Here is a 23,344-nt window from a genome sequence, read left to right as displayed (position 1 = left end):
GTTGCCAAGGAAAGTGTCAGCGAACCTGGCCTCCCAGGCTCTTTTGAGAAAAGATACTCACTCTTCAGACTGAGGAAGCTCAGGATGATGGGCAAGATCCTAAATAAGCCGGCTGGCTGGTGGTGGCACATGCCTTTCATCCCAGCACTCGGGACGCAGAGGCAGGTGGATCTCCGTGAGTTCAAGACCGTCCTGGTCTACAATGTCCAGGACAGCCACGGCTACCCAGAGAAGCCCTATCTCAAAAACAAAAAACAAACAAACCACTTAGAGCAGCAAGTAAGGAGTGTTTAACGCCCTGTGCATAAAAAAGGGCAGAACCAGGCATGGTAGCACATGCCTAGAATACCTGCCCTCAAGAAGCGTCCTCAGGAGGACTGCTGTGGGTTCGAGGCCAGCTTGAGCTACATAGTGAGTTCAAGGCCAGCCTGGCCTACATAGGGAAATCCTCGCTCCACATAAGTAAGGGGAGGAAGGGAGGAAGGAAGGAAGGAAACAACAGAGAGAGGTTGAGCCTTAGAAGTACTCACAGAAAAAGTGGAGGAGGGCCTGAATCTGAATACTCAAAGTCACCTGACACGAAAGCTCAGATGTCATGTGCCTCTGGAATGTAGTTTCTTTGGCTGTAAAGTAAAGGAATTGGACAACAGCAAGTGCAAAGTCCAAGACTGGCCGCTGGCCATCCTGTGGGTCTTCTAGAGGCTGGGATCAATCCTGGATCCTGGGGGAAACAGCAGTAACCTCAGAAGGCCTGGTGACTTAAAGGGGAGACCAGGAAAAGGAAATCAGCTGGGTCTCAATAGCCAGGAAGGCTTCCCTCACACTAGGACCCTAAAGCCACCAGTGAGGCTGTGGAGATATATCCAGGTCTCTGGAAGCTGCCTGCACCAGCTCCTAAAGCCAGCAGAGGTTAGACAAGGCACCTTTGTGTCTCCTGCGTGAAGGCCCCAGGAGGCTGCAGAGAGGCTCAGTCACACAGCTCTGCGTGTCCACCCTTCTCACTCGTCAGTCAGCACCCTTTCTGGGCCCCTCCTGGGGCTGGGAGCCAGACTCTCTACTCAGATGGTAGGCAGCTAACAAGGCCTGCAGTCCTGGGGCAGATAGCAAGCTCCCTGGCCATAGCAAAAGGCCCCGTTCTGACTTCGTGCATCCGTTTGGCCGTCCTAAGACTCCCTGGATGGACCCTGGAAGTAGGAGCGGGAAAAGATTGCTCCATTTCACAGAAAACGAGTCCCCAAATGGGACTGGAGCTAGGTCAAGGTCTCTCGGTGCTAGAGCCGGCCTAGAGTTTACACTCCAGATTCCTGAGCCAGAAATGGGAGGGGGCAAACATTCATCCACCCATTCGTAGGGCAGCCATTGAGAGATGCTAATGTGGTCCCTGCCTTTTTGCGCTCAAATTAGGACTGGGATGGAAATGGGGGTTCGTGATTGCAGCAGGTCTTCAAAGCAAGGCAAATAAATAAATAAAATAAAATAAAATAAAATAAAATAAAATAAAAATTGAGGGAGTTAGTTTAAGATGAGAGATCAAACTGAACCTGGACTTCAGGGACCTGTTGATGCAGTGAAGGAAGAACGAAAGCAGTTGGAGGTGGATAAAATGGCAAAGACCCTTCCTGATACCAGCAGTCTGGAGCAGGTCCATCGGTAAGTGAGATGGTCTGGGGCGGCAGCGAAGGGAAGTCTGCCAGTCAGGCCAGTATAAAAGTCCATCGCTGGGCAGCGACAGGAACCACGCCAGCACCAAGCAAACCTTGTAAAACTTGGGCGTCTCTGAAAACCAGCGAGCGAGGCAGGTGCCCAGCCAGGACGGTCGCCTTCCGCCCCTCCCCGTTTAACTCGCTGACCCGCGGGCACACAGCCTGGCCCGGCCGGCCGAGTCCCCAAACGAGTGACAGATTGGAGGCATCTGTTTGGGAGGGTTGGGGGCGGCTCCGGCGTCCGCCCAGAGTCCGCCCCGCCCTCCTGCTCGCCGCCAGACTATGGGGTGCGGGGCCAAGCCGGGTGGGGCGGGGACCGCGGCTCTTCCAGGCACGTGGGACCCTGCGCAGCTGGCCATGGGACTGGAGCACCGGGAACCGCGGCAGCGGCGCCTGGAGGGGACCAGCGCAGTGGGGAGGTGAGGAGGGGACACCTAGAGGGGAACGCACACCAGGAGAGGTCGCGAGGTGCGGCCCAGGGACTGACGCGCCGGTCGCTGGTCGACTCAGCACCCGCCAGGGAGAGCTCATTACGTGACTCTGTCAGGAGGGCCAGGCTCCCAGCCTCGGTACTGTGCTAAACTGGACTGTGGGAGCTGGCTGCAGGTCGCTGCGCTGTTGAACTTTATTTCTTCTGGAGTGTGGATCTCGGTGAGTGACACCCTGGTATGTTTACCAGAGTACTGGGGAAATCTGTGTGTTAGTGGGCGAATGCGCACACCATTGGGTTGTGAGTAGCTGAATTTGAATTCGTTTGTGTGTTCAGCTGGGGCATAAGTCCTTGAGCAGAGGGACCTGGGAATCCTGGCGACTTCTTGCACTTGCATTCCTTCCTCTCTCCCCAGAGTCACTCTGGGTAGCCCACACCAGTGTAGCTGAGATAGGGGAGGCAGTGGCAGAGGTGGGGGGGTGGGGGGGTGGGGGGGTGGAGGTGCAGTTTCATGAAAGGACAGTTAAGACTTTAATCTGTCTGGAAACTTTTAATCTGGCAGGTGGTGCTGTAGGAAGGGTCAGGCAGAGGAAAGACAGTATCCACTTCATTAGGGCTAGTGTGTGTGTTACTACCGATCTCCAGGAGCTGGACCCAAGTGTAGATCTTGCTGGGAACTAGCCTTTCCAGTTTGGGGATTTATAGGGCTAGGTGACTGCTGTTCTCAGTATGGCATCCCCCAGAGTCCCTGGGTCAGCAGCCTTGTTTTGGATCAGGTTTGGAATAGTGGCTTCTGAAGATCAGTTACCTGTGGGTGAGAGTGGGAAGGAGGAGGGAGATTCTCTGAACAGCCAGCCTCTAAAAGGCTGCCGGTGGGGGTAAGGCCCTGCACGAGGGATGGGCCTGAGCCCTGTTGAAGAGGCCTGCCACTGGGTTTTGAGAAGCAAATGGGAAGGTTGGCACATTGAGCAACCCTCAGAAATGGCTGCAGAGTGAGGTCGTGGCCTTCCCAGTACCCCTCTCGCCCACATCCCCAGGAACCGGTTGAGGGTGTGAGGGCATCACCAAAGCTTGCTTCCTGGGTGACATCTGGAGGTTTTTAATTTTGTGGCTGTAATCTTTCTTTTTTTTAATTACAAGTGCTCATTGCTACTATCGTTAAATTGTTACTTGTTACAGTTTATAAAAATTCCTCATCTTATCCTCCCGAAGGTCCCATGGGAAAGGAACTCTTACCTTTATTTTGTGGATGAGAAAACAGAGTCTTGGAGAATGTCTTATCCAAGTCACAAAGCCAGATAAAGCCCGGGACTCCTGCCTGTCTGCCCTAGCTGAGGCCTATCTGTCCAAGACCAAAGCTTCAGCATGAGACTATGCCATTTGTTTCTAGGCTGAAGGGATGCATACTCTAGGTTCTCAGTAAGCAGCCCTGGCTGGACCAGACTGACCTCAAACACAGGGAGACCTTCCTGTAACCTAACTTTGGAGCTCTGGGACTAAAGGCACGCACTACCATGCCCGGCTGCCCCCAGGAGCCTTTCTTTGGGGGCTTTCCTGTGCTAATTGCCCAGCTGTTTGTGTGATAACAGCCATTATAATCCCCAGGTCTGCTCATAGGACTAGGAAGATCTTACTGACCTGCTGGGTAAGAAGTGCCCTCCAGCGTATCTCTTCTCTCCCCTAACTGCCTTCCCTAGGCCTGTCCTTGCGCCCCATACCTCCCCCCTGAGATGCTCTTGGGGCCCTAAGCCACCAGTAGGGCCTAATGGGAAGAGCATGGATGGGGGACCCTCCTTCATCTCTAGAGACGCCAGTTAGTTGGTTTTGAAGCCAAGCCATCTCTGCTTTCTCACTCTGTCCTTATCACCCAGCATGGATGGGCACATAGCAGGTGCCAGGGAGTAGCTGGGAAATGAGCCACTAGGTGCAGTGGGTGTGCAGAAGAGAAAGGCCTTGTTTCAAAAGGAGCCACCGCAGCCGGACGGTGGTGGCGTACGCTTTTAATCCCAGCACACGGGGAGGCAGAGGCAGGCGGATCACTGTGAGTTCGAGGCCAGCCTGGTCTACAAAGTGAGTCCGGGACAGCCAAAGCTACAGAGAGAAACCCTGTCTCAAAAAACCAAAATAAACAAACAAACAAACAAATAAATAAAAGAGCCACCATAGTAGGTCCCCCTGCCCCCAAAACAGGGTCTTATGGGATTCAGTCTGTAGAATGACCTTAAACTTTTAACCCTGCTGCTTCCACCTCTTGAATGCTGGGCTTGTAGGCGTGCACCCATCATGTTTGGTGCTAGCAATCAAAGCAGGGGCTTCTTGCGTTCTAGGTAAGCATTCTGGCAACTGAGCTGCATCCTAGCCCTTTGGTGGGTCTCAAGAGAGAGTAGCCCCCCCCCCCCACTGTCCTGTGATGCAGACCCCGAGGCCTACTTCAACCTTGGTATAGAATGAGGAGCAGGATTTCTCTGGTACAGAGAGTGGCATCCTGGGCCCTGATGGGCCCAACTTGATCCTCCACTTTGGTGTCCATGTCCCTGTCACTGAAGAAGAGAGCCCGAGGCACTAGGCCTCCCTGTGGCTTGTATGGATACAGTCTCCTGGAGAGAGCCTAGCCTCCAGTTTCATTTGTAAGAGAGGCTTAAGCCAAGCTGAGCTCGGGTTGGGAAGGAGGCTCATAGACAGTCCCGGGCCAGGATACTAGTTCTTCCACCTGAACCACTGTAAGTACAGTCTCCTCTGTGGTCACATGCCCTCTGAACTCCCTGGGACTTTCCATGTGGCACCATCTTTGTAAGGGTAATAAGCTCTGAAAACGCCTTCCTTTTTTAATCTGGAGAATAAGTTCTCAGCTTGGCATTTGAGCCCTTACTGAATTCCTTGGCCCCCACACATTCCATGCCACCTAACCCTTCAAGCCAGCCACTCATGACCTCCCGACACTTCCCTAACAACCTGTACCCTCACCCACTGAATCTTGCCTTGGGCTTTCTACCTTCTGATCTCTTGTCTTCTTGACAACCCCTATTAAGGTCCAGCTCCTTGGGGGAAGCTCCACCTGACCACCTTCCCAAGATACACATTGGGCTCTGTGACTCCCAAGTTCCTAGTCCCTTGGTTCCCTTTGGATGTGGTTGGATCTCCCAAGATGACCCATCCATCCCTGGGCCTTTTCCCAAAGTCTGACTGGCAGAACTTACCCTCTGAAGCCACACCCATAGGGGCATCGGCAGGTGTTCGCTGGAGCTTTGCGGCTCTTAGTGCTGTGATTTGTGATTGTGTTAACCCTGAGGCACAAACCCCTGGGGGTTTTGAGAGCCTCAGCTGAAGGCTTTTTGGAGCCACAAGAAACAGAACTTTGGACACAGCACCTGCTTCAGCAGGCAAACTGAAGGAACAGCATGGGGCTCGGGCACTCTTGGGATTAGATTCTGAGAGCCACTGGCCTGAGAATATTCCTAGAGAGCTCCGAGGAGACGGCCTCCCGTGCATTCCCATTTCATAAGCTGGATGCTTCCTGCCCCGTCCCAGACACGATCACAGCTTGGACCAAGATCTCTGTCTCTCTGCTGGGCACCCAGGGCAGGCCCCCTGATGAGAAGTGTTGTAGGATCCTAGAATTCAGTGTTTTCCTGCCACCATGGGAAGATGCTGCCTGTAAGTCAGGACTGTGCACATCTTGCTCCCAATGGGCCCCACCGCCATCACTCCCTGGCCTTATCCATTCACTCTTTGTGAGCCATCTCGTGGATCTGTGACTCTCTCACTTTGACCAGTAAAGAATTCAGACTCAGAGACTGGCTCTGACTAGGCCCAGACTAGGCCCAGCATAACAGGCCCCAAGTTGGAGCCTGGAGGCACACAGGTGTGACTGGCTGGGGTGGGACCTGGGACCTTGTGGCTCCACACAGTCCATCTCTGAAGCCCTGTCGTCCTGCAGTCAGCTGAGCTCGGCCAGGAAGGACCACTGGTTTGGAGTCCCGCCCTAGTTAGGTAGGGCCTTTCTCCTTAGGACTCTCAGCTTTGTGCTCCGTGGAGCACGGAGTGCTCTCTCAGGCTCAGTGAGTGGCTCCCACAGTAGAGACCTTGGGAACTCCAGGGAGAGTGCTGAAGAACACAGGGACCTACTAGAAGGGAGGCCTCATCTCTCTCTCTCTCTCTCTCTCTCTCTCTCTCTCTCTCTCTCTCTCACACACACACACACACACACACACACACACACACACACACACACACACACAAACACACACACACACACACACACACACACACACCATCCGATACCATCAGAGGTCACCCCTGGGCTGTGTCCCCAGACTAGGCCTGGGGCTCAGTGCTCATGGTGTAGCATATCAGGCAGAGCTGGGGGTGGGGGGGACCTGCTGTCCTCCAGCCCCTTGGAGGACATGTGGGAGGGGACAGGCAGTGACTTCTAGGCTTCTAATCCTAGATTGCCTAGACTGCCCTGTCGTACACTCAAACCACAGGGCGCTTGGCGGTTCTGGTCGCCTTGCCCACATTTGCACTCACACCTCTCTCCAACCACGTGATGCTTACTCATCTTTCTAGCCACAAACCAGGTGCTCTTTTCTCCAGGAACCCTTCCCTGACCACCAGTGCCTCCTTTCCCAGCAGAGCCTCCTCGGCTTCCTTCAAGCCCGGTCACCCCGATTGTCATTGTCTGTTTCTGGGTGTGCCTCCTTGAACTTGACACTGAACCTCTGGAGATTAGAGGAGAATGCAATCTCAGAGTCACCAGGTAACCTGCACAGGGACAAGCCTGGGGACAGAGGAGCTCTGGACTTCCTTCCTTCTGCCCCTACCCACCCTCACCCCCGAGGATACAAACCTGGGGACAGAGGAGCTCTGGACTTCCTTTCCCCCACCCCCACCCCCACCCCCGCCGGGGGATGGGACAGGGAGTGTGAGGTGCTGATCTTAGGTCAGCCTGGCTGTGCCCTTGCCGCTGTAGCCTCGCCCATGGGTCCTACAGGATTACTTGCCCCTCTCTTCTTTTGGGGGTACCCCATCCCTCCTGTCTTTGCCCTACATGGTAACCCCTTCCTTCTCTTATTGCTCTGTAATATCAGCATGACGTTTTATATTGAAGTATCTCAACAGCTATCAAGCAAGTTCTGTTCTGTTAAGAGACTGACATGTGGACTGTGGGATTATTAACTCTGCAAGGAAGGGCAGAACAGATTGCCCACCCACCCGGTGCTCTCTCCTGCCTTTTGATGCTGTCCTAAGTCCAGATCCTCAGTTCTCTTCCTGACAAAGGCAGGTGGGTAGCAGGGGTCTCAGGGGTGTGACAGGACACTCTCCCCTGCCAGGCTGGACAGGGTCCACCAGCCTAGCAAGGTGGCACATTCCAGAGCCACCTTAGCAGAGGAGCTGGAATGTTGTCCAGCCACCCAGGAAAGTCCGCTGCCAGCCTAGGAAGAGCCCAGCTTCCTCCTCCTGGCTTTAGACTCACTAGCCTGAGACTAGTGAGAAAAGAACCAGAGGAGCCAGGGCAGAGACGGAGCAGAGGCAGGGGCTCTACCTTTAACTCTCTGGAGGTCTTTTTGTTTGTTTGGGTTTTTCTTGAGACAGGGTTTCTCTGTGTAGCCTTGACTGTCCTGCACTTGCTTGGTAGACCAGGCTGGCCTTGAACTCACAGAGACCTGCCTGCCTCTGCTTCCATGAGGGCTAGAATTAAAGGCAAACACCGCCACACCTGGCTTCCCTGGGGGAGTCTTGAGTAAGACGTTGAACCACCAAACACTGTGTGGGTAAGAATGGAGGGACAGTGCAAAGGGTGACCTTGGATGTTGACCTGGCAGCCCTAGGGAGCTCAAGGTGGTCATGTGGTCAAAGGTGGGCAGTAAGGGGACAATGTGGCTGACAAATTAAGGTTGGAAAGGCAGGGCAGAGCGAGCCAAGGACTGCAGCAAAGAGAACGGTGAGAGGTTCCGAGGGAGAGGTTAGTCCTGTGTCTGCTTCTGGGCAAAGGCCATACAAGGCAAGTCTAAGGAAGTCCACTGATTGATCTGGTAGGACTTGGTGAGGGGTGGGCATGGCACGGGGCGGAGAATTGAGAGATGGCAACCTAGAAGGATGGTAGAGGCCCTTTGAGAAAGAGGCGTGTTCTGCCTTAGCTGGTTGGTCAGGCATTTCCTGAGGACAGACCTCGGGTAGTACACCTGGGTGGGGCAGGGTGAATGGGGGAGCTCTTCCATCTTGCCACCAGACTCTTGAGCAGACAGCCAGATAGCAACCCACACGCTGGACCAGGCCAGCCTAAGATGCCAGGGCTAGGTGCATCAAGTCATCAGTGGCTGGGAGGCACTTGGGTGGCTGACCCATCCTCTTCTGCTCTCCCATCCCCACACTGCACCTCCAGCTTGGGAGCTCCACTCCCTCATTGTCAGGACAGTGAGCAGATGGGAAAAGATATTCAAGGGGCGGGAAATAGCTCGGTGGTAGCATGCTTCAGGCCCTGGGTTCAATTCCTAGCCTGTGCGCTTGTGTGTGTGTGTGTGTGTGTGTGTGTGTGTGTGTGTGTGTGTGTGTGTGTGTCTGTCTGTCTGTCTATCTGTCTGTCTGAGTTGGTAAAGTGCTTGCCTAGCATATTTGAGGTGAGGTCCTAGGTTATCTAGCCCCAGCACCACATCAGCGTATCTGTACATATCTATAATCCAAGCATTTGGGCGATAAGGGCAGAAGGTTCAGGAAGTCAAGTTCAGCCTCAGCTACACGGTGAGTTTGAGATGAGCCTGAGATGTATAGCACTCTGTCTCAAAAGGAAAAATAAAGTTCTCAGGTGGCTCCTGGTGGGTGCTGGGACCTGTTGTCCACACAGAGGGTGCCTTCCACCAGGCAACAATCCTCTCTCTAGCAAATGCCAAACGCCCTGTCCCTACTTATGTGAGGGGCTCCCAGCTCAGCACTGTCCATCAAATGGGGGATTCAGCACAGGCAGCTTCCAGAGGCTGGACCAGACCCCATCTAGATCATGTTAATATGCCCCCTTACAGGTGCACATGAGTGGGAACGTGTGTGCTCTGGGTGTCTATGTGCATTTGTACCTGTGTGTATTCAGGTGTGGTGTGTGTGTGTGTGTGTGTGTGTGTGTGTGTGTGTGTGTGTGTGTGTGTTTATAACACCTGTGGAGGAATGTCTAGGTGTGGCGTGAAGAGGAGGAGGCTAGTTAGACATCTATCCTGGACAAAGGTATGTTGGCAGCAGTGTGTGTATACGCTGGGCCACAAGGTTATCAGCCAGTTCCTGCTATGGGGCTGAAGTGCAGAAGTAGAGCTGAGGGAAAGGACATTGGAGGCTTGGCTCAGCTCTGCAAGATACCAGGGGAGATCTTCCACAAAGCCTCCTTCCTGTGAAAGGCGGTACCCGAGACGGAGGCTATGAACAGCCCATTCCTGGAACATATGCACTATCAGGGGATAGCAGGGTGTGTGGGTGTGCAGGCAACACTGTGACCCATCAAGCATGCTGGGTCTCCTCTTGGCTTTCCTGGGGCCACTGGTAAGGCAGAGGAGGCGATCTGTGGGAAGAGAGACAGATTCCGAGCCCACGTTTACTTCTTCATCTCTCAGTGTCTGCAGGAGCCCTCCAGGCAGCGGCTTGCCCTGAAAATGCTGGAGGCTGGGTGCGGCTCCAGGCCCAGGAACCTGTTCTTCCTGTTTCCTGCCTCAGTCCCAGTAGCTGGTCCAGGCCTGTGCATTTATGAGTGAACAGTTGGAGCAGACATTGAGCATCCTCAACACACCAAGAGCAGGAGCTGATCAGGTCCAGGTGTGTGAGGCGGGCCCGCTGGCTGGGTGGCTGGGCATTGTGTGTGTGTGTGTGTGTGTGTGTGTGTGTGTGTGTGTGTGTGTGTGTGTGTGCGCGCATTGAATTCTGCCTACATAAATGGGATCCGAGGCAGGGACCCTGCTCTGCTCTCTTATCACAGGCCCTGGAGCCAGTCAAGCCTGGTTTTCCCAGTTCTTCCCAGTAGAACCAAAACAAACAGCTTAACCTCTGTAGATAGTTACTGAGGACTGGACACTGCCTTGTGGGAGCTACTTAAATCTAATCTGATCCCTACTGAACAGGAAGAAATGCAGAGAGGACCGCAGGATATGGAACTGATGAGACTGAGCCAGAGATGGGCCAAGTATAAAGTATGGGGTTGCCTTAGCCTGCTGACCAGTCGCTAAAATGCCATTCTGGATGCTTTTCCTGGCTCTGAGAGAAGGGCAGGGCAAGGTCTTCTTGTCTTCTGGGTCCTGTCAGTATTGAACCAGAGGTAGTGTAAGAACCCCTCTGGGGCGGGAGAAAGGCTTGGGTGGGCTGGGCTCCCTGACTCTTGGGCCCAGTTCTTCTGGGTTCTTACGGCCTCTACTCCATCATTTACTCATAAATTCATCTTTTCTTTCTTGCAATAACTGCTTGCAGGTTAGGCCGCTTGCTGAGTGATAGGTACAGAGAAAATCATCACATGGATCCAGCCCTCAAAGAAATGTGTTGAGGTGGCAGTAGAAGTACAAATTACCATAAGGCCCGAGGGACTGGTGAACCAAGACCGTTTCAGTGATAAGGGACATTGAGAAAGAGCCTGGAGAAGTGGGTGGGATGAGTCTGGAAAGGAAGGGTCTGGAAAAGCTTTTGGGACAGTCAGAATAGTGTGAACAAAGGTAAGGATGCCTAGAAGGGTTGGTTCACTTCTTCATTAAACTGGGAGTTCTTGGGGCATGGCCAGCCAGAACTCGGCATAGCAGAAGCAGCCAATGCGAGGGGGCCAATGACCAAGTCTGATGGAGTGGTCTCTGTGGAGCTGAGGTGAGGTCAATAGAGATCACTACTGGTGCTAAGGGAGAAGGATGGGGCTTAGCAGGATGGTCTGTACCGGCTAGTGAGCTGGCCCCGGGAAGGAGAGGACGGGCAGGGTCAGTCTGGAACAGAGCCATTGTGATAGAGTTCCCAGCTGGCGTGGAGGGCAGAGGCCAGGATGTCTGAAAACAGGTGGAAAGGGAAGCTCCTTGGTCCAGGGGACAAGGAAGTTTCCACCCTGTCTTTTAGTGTCAGAGATTCCACCAGAAGGGAACAACCAGGAAACCCTGTGAATAGGGGCAAAGCAGGTGGGAAGCCGATGCCCTGAGGCTCCCTAGGCAGGAACAGAGCAGCCATGGGAGGGTGACAGCAGTGCTCTCTGTCTCTGGTGGGGCCAAGCTCCTCCTGGGGGGAGGGGGGTGGGCACTACCATTCTCCATTCTCCAAGGTGGGGACTTGACACTGGAGATGGAAAAAACGGCTTCTTACCTGGGACCTGTTCAGTCTGTGGCTGTCTTTTCACACCAGGGTGCCTGTCCCCTGCCTGCCCCTGAGACTGGTGCTGTTATTCTCAGTTTTTGTTTTGCTTTGCTTTGTTGATTTACTGTGGAAAAGTGAGAAAAGAAGTGCCACCAAGGGGGGAATACTATGGTTAAAAAACTTTTGTTGTTGTTGTTGTTACATTTACTGTTTGTTGGGGCTAGATAGATGGCCTAGCAGTTTTCTTGCAGAGGACCCAGGTTTGAGTCCCATTGGCCGTTCACAGCCACACATAACTCCAGTTCCAGGGCACCGGATGCCTTCTTCCGCCTGCATGACATAGTGTATACATACATCCAGGCAAAAACTCACACACACACATTTTAAAATTAGTATTTCTGGGCTGAAGAATGGCTCGGTGGTTAAGAGCAGTTGCTGTTTTGGCAGAGGACCCAGCACCCACATGGTGACTCACAACGATCCCTAACTCCAGTCCCAAGGGAGCTGACCCGCCTTCTGCAGGTATTAGGCACACACATGTTCCATGTACATACGTGTGGACAGAATATTCATATACATAAGATATATACATTAAAGCACTTTATTTATTTTGAATCTGTTCAATAAAATAAGATTTAGCCACACAATCTTGCCCTCTGTAGACATACAACGTTATTATTTCAGGAAAATGAAAGTGAAGGAAGCAAATTATTCACTACTTACCATGCTGTATTAGGTCACGTCTTGCCTTAGGGTCCTTTGGGTAAAACTTTTCTACTCTAGCCCAGGAAGAGCTGTCACTTTCTTTTTCATCACATACCTTCATATCTGTGATGTCCGCTGATTATTTTTGCGTGCACGTCCTTGGCGCACACGTACCGCAGTGCACACATGAAGGCCAGAGGACCACTTGGGAGAGCCTCTCCTTCTACCGTGTGGGTGGATTGACCTCAGGGCGTCAGTCCTTTACCAGCTGAGTCATCTCACCAGCCTCCCACTGCTTGGAGACAGTGGCTTTCTGTGTAGCCAGGCTGGCTTCGCACTCCTGCTGCTCCCGCCTCAGCCTCTCTGAGTGCTGGGATGGCAGGTGTGCATCGCCTCACCCTAATCGAAGGAGATCTCGGTGGTCACGGGGTGGAATGCAGAGAGGAGGAAGATGGCTGCCTGCCCTCCAGGCATTCATTATCCACCGGCTGGCCAGTACGGGACAAAGTAGAAGACACAGAGCCCGGTGGAAAGACATCCTGTGCCTCTGTACCAGGGAAGGCCCAGAGAAGCTAAATTTACTCCACCAGAAAAGCCCCCGTCCTCTCCTACTCCCACAGCAATCCCAGATTTCCTTGGACTCTCCAAGAAGGTCGCCGCCCCAACTGGTTGTCCCCCTCACAGAGAACGGGACTGCAGTTTGCGGATGTAGAAAGTGCCAGAATATAGAAATAATACCTTTCTTTCTAATAATTGGAAAGGGGACTGGAGAAATGTCTGGGTGGCTAGGGGCACTTGTTGCTCCTGTAGAAGACTGGGGTTCCGCTCTCAGCACCCACAGAACAGTCCACAGGTCTCCATAGCTTCAGTCCCAGGGAAGCCCCTGACCTCTGCGGGGACAAAGCACACACCTGGTGCAGAGACACACACAGGCAAGGCACCCATACTCATAAACCAAAGGTTAAAGATCTGAAAGGAAAGTTGCACAAGAAACCGCGTGACGGGAGAGGGAGACCCTTACAAATTCTTCAGTCTCCAGAGACCGGAGGAGGAATTTTAAAGCTAGGAGTCCGTGAGGACTCAGGCATGCTGGATGCCCAGACCAGAGAAGCCTCAGTGGGCAGTGGGTACCGGGGTGCTGCAGGGGGTCACTTTCTGTATTGAGGCCACTTCCTATAATCTGATTTTTGTTTTTTTGTTTGTTTTGTGTGTGTGTGTGTGTGTGTGTGTGTTTGTTTGTTTTTGTTTTGTTTTGTTTTTTGGTTTTTTGAGACAGAATTCCTCTGTGTACCACTGGCTGGCTGTCCTGGACTCACTGTGTAGACTAGGCTGGCCTCGAACTCACAGCGATCTGCTTGCCTCTGCCTCTCGACTGCTGAGATTAAAGGCATGCTCCATCATGCCCAGCTTCTATAATCTGACATTATAACCCTCTGGAAACCCCGGGTCTCAGTTTCAAGCCTTTGAGTCCTCCATCATGAGCTCTCTGATCCAGGGGTTTAGAGCACCAGTCAGCAGTTTTGAGAGTAAATATTTTAGACTTTGAAGACCACATGGCCTGGATTACACCTGCTCCACTCAACAGATGGGTGTGGCTGGGCTCCAGCCCTGCCTCTCTCACAAAAACAAGCCGGTGGGCTGCAGTCAGCTTAGACTATTGTTTGTTCACCCTGCTGTGAAGTTAGAATTATGTGATGTTGATTTTCATGGATCTTATAAGTTTTGGGGGCCTTTAGGAGATGCTGGGTGCAGGAGAGCTGCAGGTCACGTGACAATACAAGTCTTGATTTGGAGCTGGGGAGTGGTGGCACAGGCTTTTAATCCCAGCACTCTGGAGGCAGAGGCTGGTGGATCTCCGTGTGTTCAAGGCCAGCAAATTCCAGGACAGCCAGGGCTACATGGAGACATCCTGTATGGGGACTGGGGGGGAGGGTGTCTTGATTTGGGTAAACAAGTGGATGTGCGTGTGTGTGTGTGTGTGTGTGTGTGTGTGTGTGTGTGTGTGTTGTTGTTGTTGTTGTTTTGTTTTGTTTTGTTTTGTCTGTTTTGAGATAGATCCTGACTATGTAGCCCAGGCTGCCCAAGCAGACCTCAAACTCACAGTTCTCCTGCCTCTGCCTCTGCCTGGCTTAGGCAAATCTTTAGTGTGTGTGTTACTAGAGTATGAATCCAGGGCCTTCTGCCTGCTAAGTAAGCCATCTGTCACCAAGCTAAGCCTTGTCACTCTCACCTTTGACAAATCATAGCAAGGGGGGGATCTCTCCGCCCCAGCCCTGATGACTTCCTCTCTGTACCTCCCTCTCCTGCAGGGCAATGGCAGAAGGCCTGGACCCTTGGAACAGCACTATTCCCAACGGCACCTGGGAGGGGGATGAACTGGGCTACAAGTGCCGCTTCAACGAGGACTTCAAATACGTGCTGCTGCCCGTGTCCTACGGCGTGGTGTGTGTGCTAGGGCTGTGCCTGAACGTCGTGGCTCTGTACATCTTCCTGTGCCGCCTCAAGACCTGGAACGCTTCCACCACTTACATGTTTCACCTGGCAGTTTCTGACTCTCTCTACGCAGCCTCCCTGCCACTGCTGGTTTATTACTATGCCCAGGGTGACCACTGGCCGTTTAGCACGGTTCTCTGCAAGCTGGTGCGGTTCCTCTTCTACACCAACCTCTACTGCAGCATCCTCTTCCTCACCTGCATCAGCGTGCACCGGTGCCTGGGTGTCCTGCGCCCTCTGCACTCCCTGCGCTGGGGCCGGGCCCGGTATGCCCGTCGCGTGGCTGCGGTTGTATGGGGGCTGGTGCTGGCCTGCCAGGCACCCGTGCTCTACTTCGTCACCACCAGTGTGCGGGGGAACCGCATCACCTGCCATGACACCTCGGCCCGTGAGCTCTTTAGCCATTTTGTGGCTTACAGCTCCGTTATGCTGGCTCTGCTCTTTGCTGTGCCCTTTTCCGTCATCCTGGTCTGTTACGTGCTCATGGCCCGGCGGCTGCTCAAACCCGCGTATGGGACCACGGGAGGCCTGCCCCGGGCCAAGCGCAAGTCTGTACGCACCATTGCCCTGGTACTGGCCGTCTTTACCCTCTGCTTCCTGCCTTTCCATGTCACCCGCACCCTCTACTACTCCTTCCGGTCACTTGACCTCAGCTGCCACACCCTCAACGCCATCAACATGGCATACAAGATCACCCGGCCACTGGCCAGTGCCAACAGTTGCCTTGACCCTGTGCTGTACTTCCTGGCAGGGCAGAGACTTGTCCGCTTTGCCCGAGATGCCAAGCCACCCACAGAGCCCACTCCGAGCCCCCAGGCTCGTCGCAAGCTGGGCCTTCACAGGCCTAACAGAACTGACACAGTGAGGAAAAATTTGTCCATCAGCAGTGACGACTCAAGACGGACAGAGTCCACACCCTCTGGGAGTGAAACTAAAGACATTCATCTATAGGTCAGAGCCCTTCAGGAAGGTGCTGGTTCGTGTAGGGGGTTGTTGGGGACCAAGGCTTGTTCAAATGGGCTGATGTCCTTCCATATGGATCCTCAACGACTCTCATTTGGCAGCGGATCAGGATACTCATCCTGTGGTCGAAGGAGTAACAGGACCCCAAAGTCCCCAATCACTTGCATGTGTGAGTTGGAAAATCATATCTTAAGAAAGGCAACGCCACCTGACTCCTGTACAGACAGCTGCCTTTCCTGCCAAGGTACCTAGGCCGAGGCAAACCCAAGGAAGAGGCAGGCCCATCGAGGACGCAGCAGAGTCTGGGCTAGCTACCTGGATTAGGAGTAGAATCCCAAGGGGACTAGAGGCTACCTGTGGGTAATCGGGGCTGAGTTCCCATGGCAACTCGGGATGGACCTGCGCACTGCAGTGGACTCATCTCAGAGGAGGAACCTCAGGCCAAGAGACGCACATCTGAGCACTGATGTCAGATCCATCTGGAGGCTCCCCTGGGGTGGAAGGCAGGTTGAAAGTGTAACGGATATGAAAGGCCGAGCCACCTATTGGGCTGTGCTCTGCTGCATGGTCAGAGAATGGGGGCATGGCCTGGGAACCTGTTGCCACCCACACAAGGGCCTGTTATGTCTGCCACCTGCCTTCCTACTACCGCTTTCCCGGAGTCTCAGATCAGGGATCCCTCCTCAGACCCCCAGGCCAACCCTGCTTTTCAGCCACTGTCGTCTGTATTGCACTATGCCAAGCATGGAGAAGGGTCAAATCGAATTCCAGTTCTTGGAGTTGGTTCCCCAGCTCACAAAACCTCACATGTGCTGGTAAACTTTGAACCATTTAACTGAACCGGCTGGGGGTAGGGGGCTTTATTTATAACACTGCCAATTGCTGTGGTGTAAGCAATGCCACTGTGGCCAATCCAGTTTCAATTACAAATTACCAACACAGTGACAACCTCTTTGCAAAATTCCTGAAAATCGACAACTGGTTCTTTTTCCTGGAAGGGGGTGGGTGGGTGAGGGTGTTGCTGCTTAGACAGGATCTCAGGTGTGGCCTTTGAATTTGCCAAGTAGCTGAAGCTGACCTCGAACTCCTTACCCTCTTTGCCTCCATCACCAAAGGGCTGGGATTACAGGCAGGTGCCACACCTGCCCAACAGCTGGTTCTTAAAAGCCGGTGCAGGGTACTTCAGCACAGATCATGTTGAGTAGCCTGGACCATGTGACCCCAAGAATGCAGGGAAGTGGGCAGGACCAGCTCTGGGGTTCAGGCAGGACAGGCAGGAGGTCCTTGTGAGGAATTGCTCCCCATCCCACCTTGCCAACCTCCTGTATCTCCCCTCTCCCCTGAAGGCATTGAAGGCGAGGCATCCCCAGTCGCTCTCTGTGCATTTGGTTGTGTTGATTTGGGATCCTGAGATGTGGCTCAGACTGACCTGGGATTCCCGGGCTCCAGGCATTCGCCTCAGCACACCCTGCCCCTGCCCAAGTAGCTTGTTTATAAGCACAGTCTTTTTATACAGCTTACTGTATTTTTCAGACTATCAGATGACTTTTTGCCCCCCAAAAGTGTGGGTGGGGGTTAGGGTGTGCTTATGGTCCGATTGCTGTTTTTACTGTTTTTACTATTTTTCTGCTCTTATAGTCTGAAAAATACTGTACCTCCAGAGTGTCCTCAAATGACAAGGAGCAAGCACAGGCTGGGACCCAAATAAGTATTCTGCATTGTGCAATTCAGAGCCATCTGCCCACCTGAGAGCTGCTTAGCTCCCACATTCTGTGTTCATACTGCAGTGAGTGTACCTGGAGACCCTCTGAGCATTGGTAACATTCACTTGTGGACTGTCCTGGGACTTTCTTGCAGGCCTGAACCTGTCTCTTCCTAACAGTGCTCAGGCAGAACCCCATGCTGGTTTATGGGAAGACCTGTCCTACAGGTAATCTCTGAGCTGTGCTGAGGCCTAGAGGCAGAGATGCACATCATGACTTGGAGGGGCCTTTAATGTTTACCATGGACCACAGTCCCCCTAATTTTCACAGGCATGCACACACACAAGCACACACACACCATGCAGCTGCTGGAGAAACCACAGAACTCAGCACCCATAAGGATAGAGAGCACTCTGTGGCTTGCTCCCAGGAAACTTCCTTTAACCGCCACATAAAGATTTAGGAGGACACAGGGCCTACAGAACAGGAAGGACTCTCACCATCTAGCTCCGTGGCAGCCATGGGTAGTAGTGCTTCCCAGGGGAACAAAAGAGAGGCCTAAGGTCCCACCCCCAAGAGCCAATTGGACTGCCTGACCCGGTGGTGTGGACATCTAGCCTTGCTGCCCAGCGTCCAGGCCGCTTGCCTGGAGGGTAAGATTCCTGACCCTTCTGCCTTGTGCTATTTTCAGCCCAAGTAAGGCGAAGATTTTCCACTAACCCCAGACCATTGTCCAGCAGTGACGTGAGGTGACCTGCCTCTCCTCAAAATATCTCCTCTTACCCTCTGGGCCTCCCTGCCCACTCCCCACCCTCATGTCATGTCCTAGGGCTGCTTGCTCCTGAAGGCCACTTCGAAAGGGCACAGGAGCCACCCAGCCACTAGACAGGAGCCCAGGGGTTGTCCAGCCTCGCTGCAGATGCACGGCCAGAGAGAGGAGGGGCCACGTTTAAGGTCAACATGGTTCCTGGGCATGAGCCAGGGGTTTGGGCTGCGCCTGTTGCTGTGCCACCCTCTCCAGTATAGGTCAGAGACTTCATGAGTGTCCTGTGGCCCCTGCACTGCCCAGCTCTCTAACCCCCCTCCAGAGCAGGAGAACTGTGACCAGGGACTTAACACAGGGGAACCTGAATGGGACAAGTGACAAATAGAGCAAATGCTTACTCATCTCTACAGCTCTTAGTGGACACCAAGTGACCAGGGTGGCCCTCCTGTTCCCTAGGCCCTGTGTCCTCTGAAATCTGCATGCAGTGGTTCAAAGAAAGCTTCCTGGAAGCTAAGCCAAGGTGCGCTCTATCCACATGGGTGCCTGGAAGGCACCTGGAGGGCACCTGGAGGGCACCTGGAGGACACCTGGAGGACACCTGGAAGGAAGGGTCCGTAGTGTTCTCCAAGATCAGAAAAGATCCTAGACAAGTCTATTGTGCCTGGGTGCTCCAGTGCTGGCCACCATGTCAGCCACACGTGACACTCATCATGGCAGATTTGAGCTGGTCTCTTTAAAACAGGTCATAGGGGGCTGGAACGCACATACTGGCCTATGTCTCAGGCGCCAGACAGGCCTCACACATGGTTTACTTATCCTTCACACGCAGTCTGTGAGGTCAATATTATTCGCGCCATCTAACAGCAAAGAAAATCAGGAGGCAGCAGTCGGAAGAGAGCTTGGTCCAGGGAGGCTGCAGGTAACATGGCCAAGCGTAGCTGAGAGGAGAAAATTTGTTCCCTGATTCTCCAGCCTCCCCACACAGATCAGCAGGGTCTATCAGGCCTCTTTCCCATGACTCAGGCCCAGACAGTCAGTGGAGCCGGGGCAGGGGGTCAGCACACAGATGGTTTGAAAGTCACGTCTACTCTTCTAACCTAGTCCCCTGGGCACATGGCTTCATCTCACAACACCCCACTTTTCTCCTCTCAGTGAGATACAACTCCCATACAGGCTCTTAGGAGGCTTAACTGAGGCACATGCACATGTGCGGGGACACACACACACACACACACCCACACACACACCCCACATAGAACACACTCTACATACACACCGTTAGGGGACAGGGACCTAGCCCTCCCAGAGCCTGGTCAGTAAGTGACTGGGACCCTGAGTCTAAATCCCTAGCCCACAGGCTGTGAAAGGAAGGTTGCAGGCCCATCCTAAGGAAAATATGCCTCAATTCCACCCTGCCTGGCCTTGGGTGGTCTCGAGATGCACAAACCTATACACGGTTCCAGACCCTTGCCTCAAAGTGGTGACAAGAGACGGGGAATGGCAGCTAGCGAGAAGGAGAAGAGGAGGAGAGGGCTCCTGCTCACCCACAGAGCAGGCCTGCCATACATCCCCGCCTGTGTGTGTGGGACCTCCACACAGTCAAGTGCTCTGAGATCCCTTATGAAAACGCTGACACGGAGGCGGGTCCCAGAAGGTAACAAATGGGCAGCTTTTGCTGTGTGACTGGGCAAGTCGAGGTATCACTTCTGGGTGCTGGCTCTTCTGTCAAGGCGCGGGACAGGGTGCATGTGTCAAGACACAACAGCTGTTCTCTAAGGATTGCCAAGCTACCACACAGTGCCACACACTGCCAGACTGCTCTTGTATGTGAAGAGGCAGGTCGGTCAGGCTCACCCAGCTGTAGGCTGAGCTAGCCTGGGGCCAGAGAAAGGAGAATGGAGCCCCGGGGGTCAAAAGCCAACTCCCTCTGCCCTCGTTGGCAGGGCCTGGGCAAACTGCATCTATTCTCTGGGCCTCAGTTTCCCCACACATGACAACTGGCTCTGTCTAGCCTGTCTTTGTGAAGGGGTACTCTCTGGGTTTGCCCTGGTTTCAGCACCAGCCCAGCTGGGTGTCCTGTTTCAGCTCTGTCCCAGCCAGGAACAATGAGCCAGTCACTCGTTGGACCAAACCCTGTCCCCAGGGTCTCCGCCCACCATGTTGGACTGTTGTCAGCCATAGAGTCGAAAAAAGGACTTTCCACTCACAACACAATGATTCCCCCTAGACCATTGTCCAACCGTGACGTGGGCTCTGCCTGTCTCAAAATATCCCCGTGCCCATCCTTGGGGCCTCCCTACCCAGCTCCTGGCCTTCCCACTGATGTAATTTCCTGAGGCTGTTGACTCCTGATGGCTACAAAACAGCATGGCCTTTGCTTGTTTGCCTGTTTCAGGGGACTGCAGGCCCCAAGAGGGCTGTGCCCTATCCAAGCTCACACAGCAGTCAGAGCAGAGCTACACCTATCCAAAGCCACTCAGAAGTCAGGTTTTGAAGACTGGACATGAGCCACAGTGCTCTGGCTGTTCCTTCTGCCCCGGCCACTCTCCTTAGCTCTAGCTTGCCTTCAAAGGCCCCGGGGCAGGGGATTCCTAGAAGTCTTGTGGGGATGGGGGGCAGTTGCGGAGGAAATAGGCTGAATCTCTGGTTCTTATCTTTGAGCAAAGACCTGGCTTTCCAGTCTCATTTTTACCAAATGTGGCTGTGAGGAGCCAGACGCGTCCTCTCATTATTCATGTGCTGGAAGTTGAGTTGCCCGCTGAATGTGTTTTGCATACGCCAGTGCAATTCCAGCAGTGGAGAGGTGGAGCAGGAGGAGCAGGAGTTCAAGGCCACCCTAGACAACTTAGAGAGTTTGCTGAAGATCAGTGTTTGTTGGGTCTCAAACAAACAGCCAGGAAATTGTAATTATCAACATGTTGATTTGGGGAGGCAAGCATTGGTAAAGTAACTAGGTCCCAAGGATGGAGACTTCATGAATGGAATTAGTGCCTATATCAAGGTGGCCAGCTTTCTGTCACTGTAACAAAACACTGAAAGTAATAAACTCAGAGAGAACAGGGTTAGGAGGTAGGGTGGGGTTTTTTTGTTTTGTTTGTTTGTTTGTTTGTTTGTTTGTTTGAGACAGCATCTTACATAACCCAGGCTCTGTGATAACTCCTGCTTCAGCTTCCTGGGTGCTAGAATTACATGCATACATTAAGTCTCAGTAGGAAAGGTTTATTTCGACTCACAGTAGAAGAGTTTCCAGTCCATGACTGGTTTATCCTGTGGCTTCAAGCTACCTGATACGCCTAAGTAGAATCATCTTTATTATGTTGTCCTTTGACCTCCACATGCACCATGGTATGCCTGCTCCCCACAACACACATAAGCAAATAAAAGTGACTTTAAAAGTCAGGCGTGGTGGCACACGCCTTTAATCCCAGCACACGGGAGGCAGAGGCAGGTGGATTGTTGTGAGTTTGAGGCCAGCCTGGTCTACAAAGTGAGTCCAGGATAGCCAAGGCTAAACAGAGAGACTCTGTCTGGGGGGGGGGGGGAGTGACTTTAAGAGATGTTAAAAGGAACTCTTACCATGGGAGGGCATGACAGGAAGTTGGTATGCTGTAACAGGGTACAACCCAGCCACGTGACTGCAAACCACCAGCCTCCAGACCTGTGAGAAATCACCACCCACTGTGGAGGAGGTAACCTATGGCACTGGTTACAGTAGCTTCAAAAATGACAGTAGCTGGGGCTGGAGAGCAGGCTCGGCAGTTATAAATGCTTGTTTCTCTTGCAGAGGACCCTAATTTAGTTCTCAGCACCCATGTGGTGACTCAAAGCCATCAATAACTCTGGTTTCAGGGGATCTGATCCCCTTGTCTGACTTCCAAGGACACTAAGCACACACATGCATGCAGGCAAAACACTCACACATAAAATTAAAAATTAAAAAAAAGGGGGGGGGGCTGGAGAGATGGCTCAGAGGTTAAGAGCACTGACTGCTCTTCCAGAGGTCCCGAGTTCAATTCCCAGCAACCACATGGTGGCTCACAACCATCTGTAATGTGATCTGGTGCCCTCTTCTGTCGTGCAGGTATATACTTTACACATACATACATACTTACATTCATACATACAAAGAGTAGGTTTGGCTGTGGTGAGCTCAGAGTTCAAGGGAAAGCTTTAGGGAGAGGAGTCAGCTGGGAACACAGAGACATGGGAACAGGGGGAGATGTGTGCCCAGGCTACCATCATCTCCACAGGGTTGGCAAATTGTGGTGGGGTGGGGCTGCAAACTCAGGCTCTTTCTCTGGCAGGTAGGGCTCTTATCTTCCAAGTTACTGAACAGCAAAGATGCAGCGAGGCATGAGGGTTGCGTCCTTCCCATCCTAGCTGCTGCTGGCTGCTGTGTGAGTTCCCTTTCCTGTCCTATGCTGCACCCTTGGCTGGCTCTAACGCTCTGAGTCACTTTGGGTAACTGATAAAGTTCATTGGAATTTGAGATTTCAGTCCCCGCTTGAATTAATGCTCAGCCCTCCTGGCTCTTGTCTCTGCCCCACCCCTTTTCTGCTTCTGGGCAACTCTGCCGGGAGGCCGCTGGGCAGGGAGTGGGCAGAGGCATCTGAGGCAGTGCCTCACAGACCTGAGCTCCCGCTGCCTAAAAGGTTCCTTTCAGTGGCTCCCACTCAGGCAAAGCAAGGACTCTTGACTTCACTGCAGAAAAGAATTTCCAGGCTAGCAAGACGGCTATGCTTGGCTCCCCAGGCCTCTAAAGTCCCAGCCCTGGCGAGACAGAAGCAGAAGGGTATCCATGAGTTCAAGGCCACCAAAAGATACACAGGAGACCCTGTCTCAAAACAAAACAACAACAACAATGACAAAAGACCCAGTAAAAGCAAAAAGAAAGGAGCCTGTCACCACATCTGGCGGCTTGAGTTTGATTCCTCGGACTCATGTGATGGAAGGAGAGAATCAACCTGCACGCTGTCCTCTGGTCTCCACATATACACCAGGGCACGCACACACACATGCACACACACACACACACACACACACATACACACACACATACACACACACACACACATGCATACACACACACACACATACATACATAAAATTTAATTTTAAAAAATTTAAAACAAAATAGAAGCTGGGCGGGGTGGCACACACCTTTAATCCCAGCACTCGGGAGGCAGAGGCAGGTGCATCGCTGTGAGTTCGAGGCCAGCCTGGTCTACAAAGTGAGTCCAGGACAGTCAAGGCTACACAGAGAAACCCTGTCTCGAGAAAAACAAACAAA

General features: G+C 53.0%; 1 protein-coding gene across 6 annotated transcripts; it reads left to right on the top strand.

The window, feature by feature from the left end:
* The first annotated feature begins 1,815 nt into the window (after positions 1 to 1,815).
* Positions 1,816 to 16,533, top strand: P2RY2 (purinergic receptor P2Y2). Of its 6 annotated transcripts, XM_084772484.1 has the most exons (4): positions 1,983 to 2,354; positions 6,727 to 6,889; positions 9,726 to 9,924; positions 14,439 to 16,533. In XM_084772484.1, exon 4 carries the CDS (start codon positions 14,443 to 14,445, stop codon positions 15,571 to 15,573), a length of 1,131 nt encoding a protein of 376 aa, XP_084628610.1. In that variant the 5' UTR covers positions 1,983 to 2,354; positions 6,727 to 6,889; positions 9,726 to 9,924; positions 14,439 to 14,442; the 3' UTR covers positions 15,574 to 16,533. The 6 variants fall into 6 exon arrangements, with proteins under 6 accessions (XP_084628608.1, XP_084628610.1, XP_084628611.1 ...); XM_084772485.1 differs by lacking the exon at positions 6,727 to 6,889 and having other exon boundaries at positions 9,735 to 9,924; XM_084772483.1 differs by lacking the exon at positions 6,727 to 6,889.
* Positions 16,534 to 23,344: the final 6,811 nt, after the last annotated feature.

This window comes from Acomys minous (genome assembly GCF_964271855.1).
Source record: "Acomys minous genome assembly, chromosome: 2".
Classification (NCBI taxonomy): domain Eukaryota; kingdom Metazoa; phylum Chordata; class Mammalia; order Rodentia; family Muridae; genus Acomys; species Acomys minous.
Note: the sequence above shows the minus strand (reverse complement) of the source record. Positions and strands in the feature narration are given on the sequence as shown.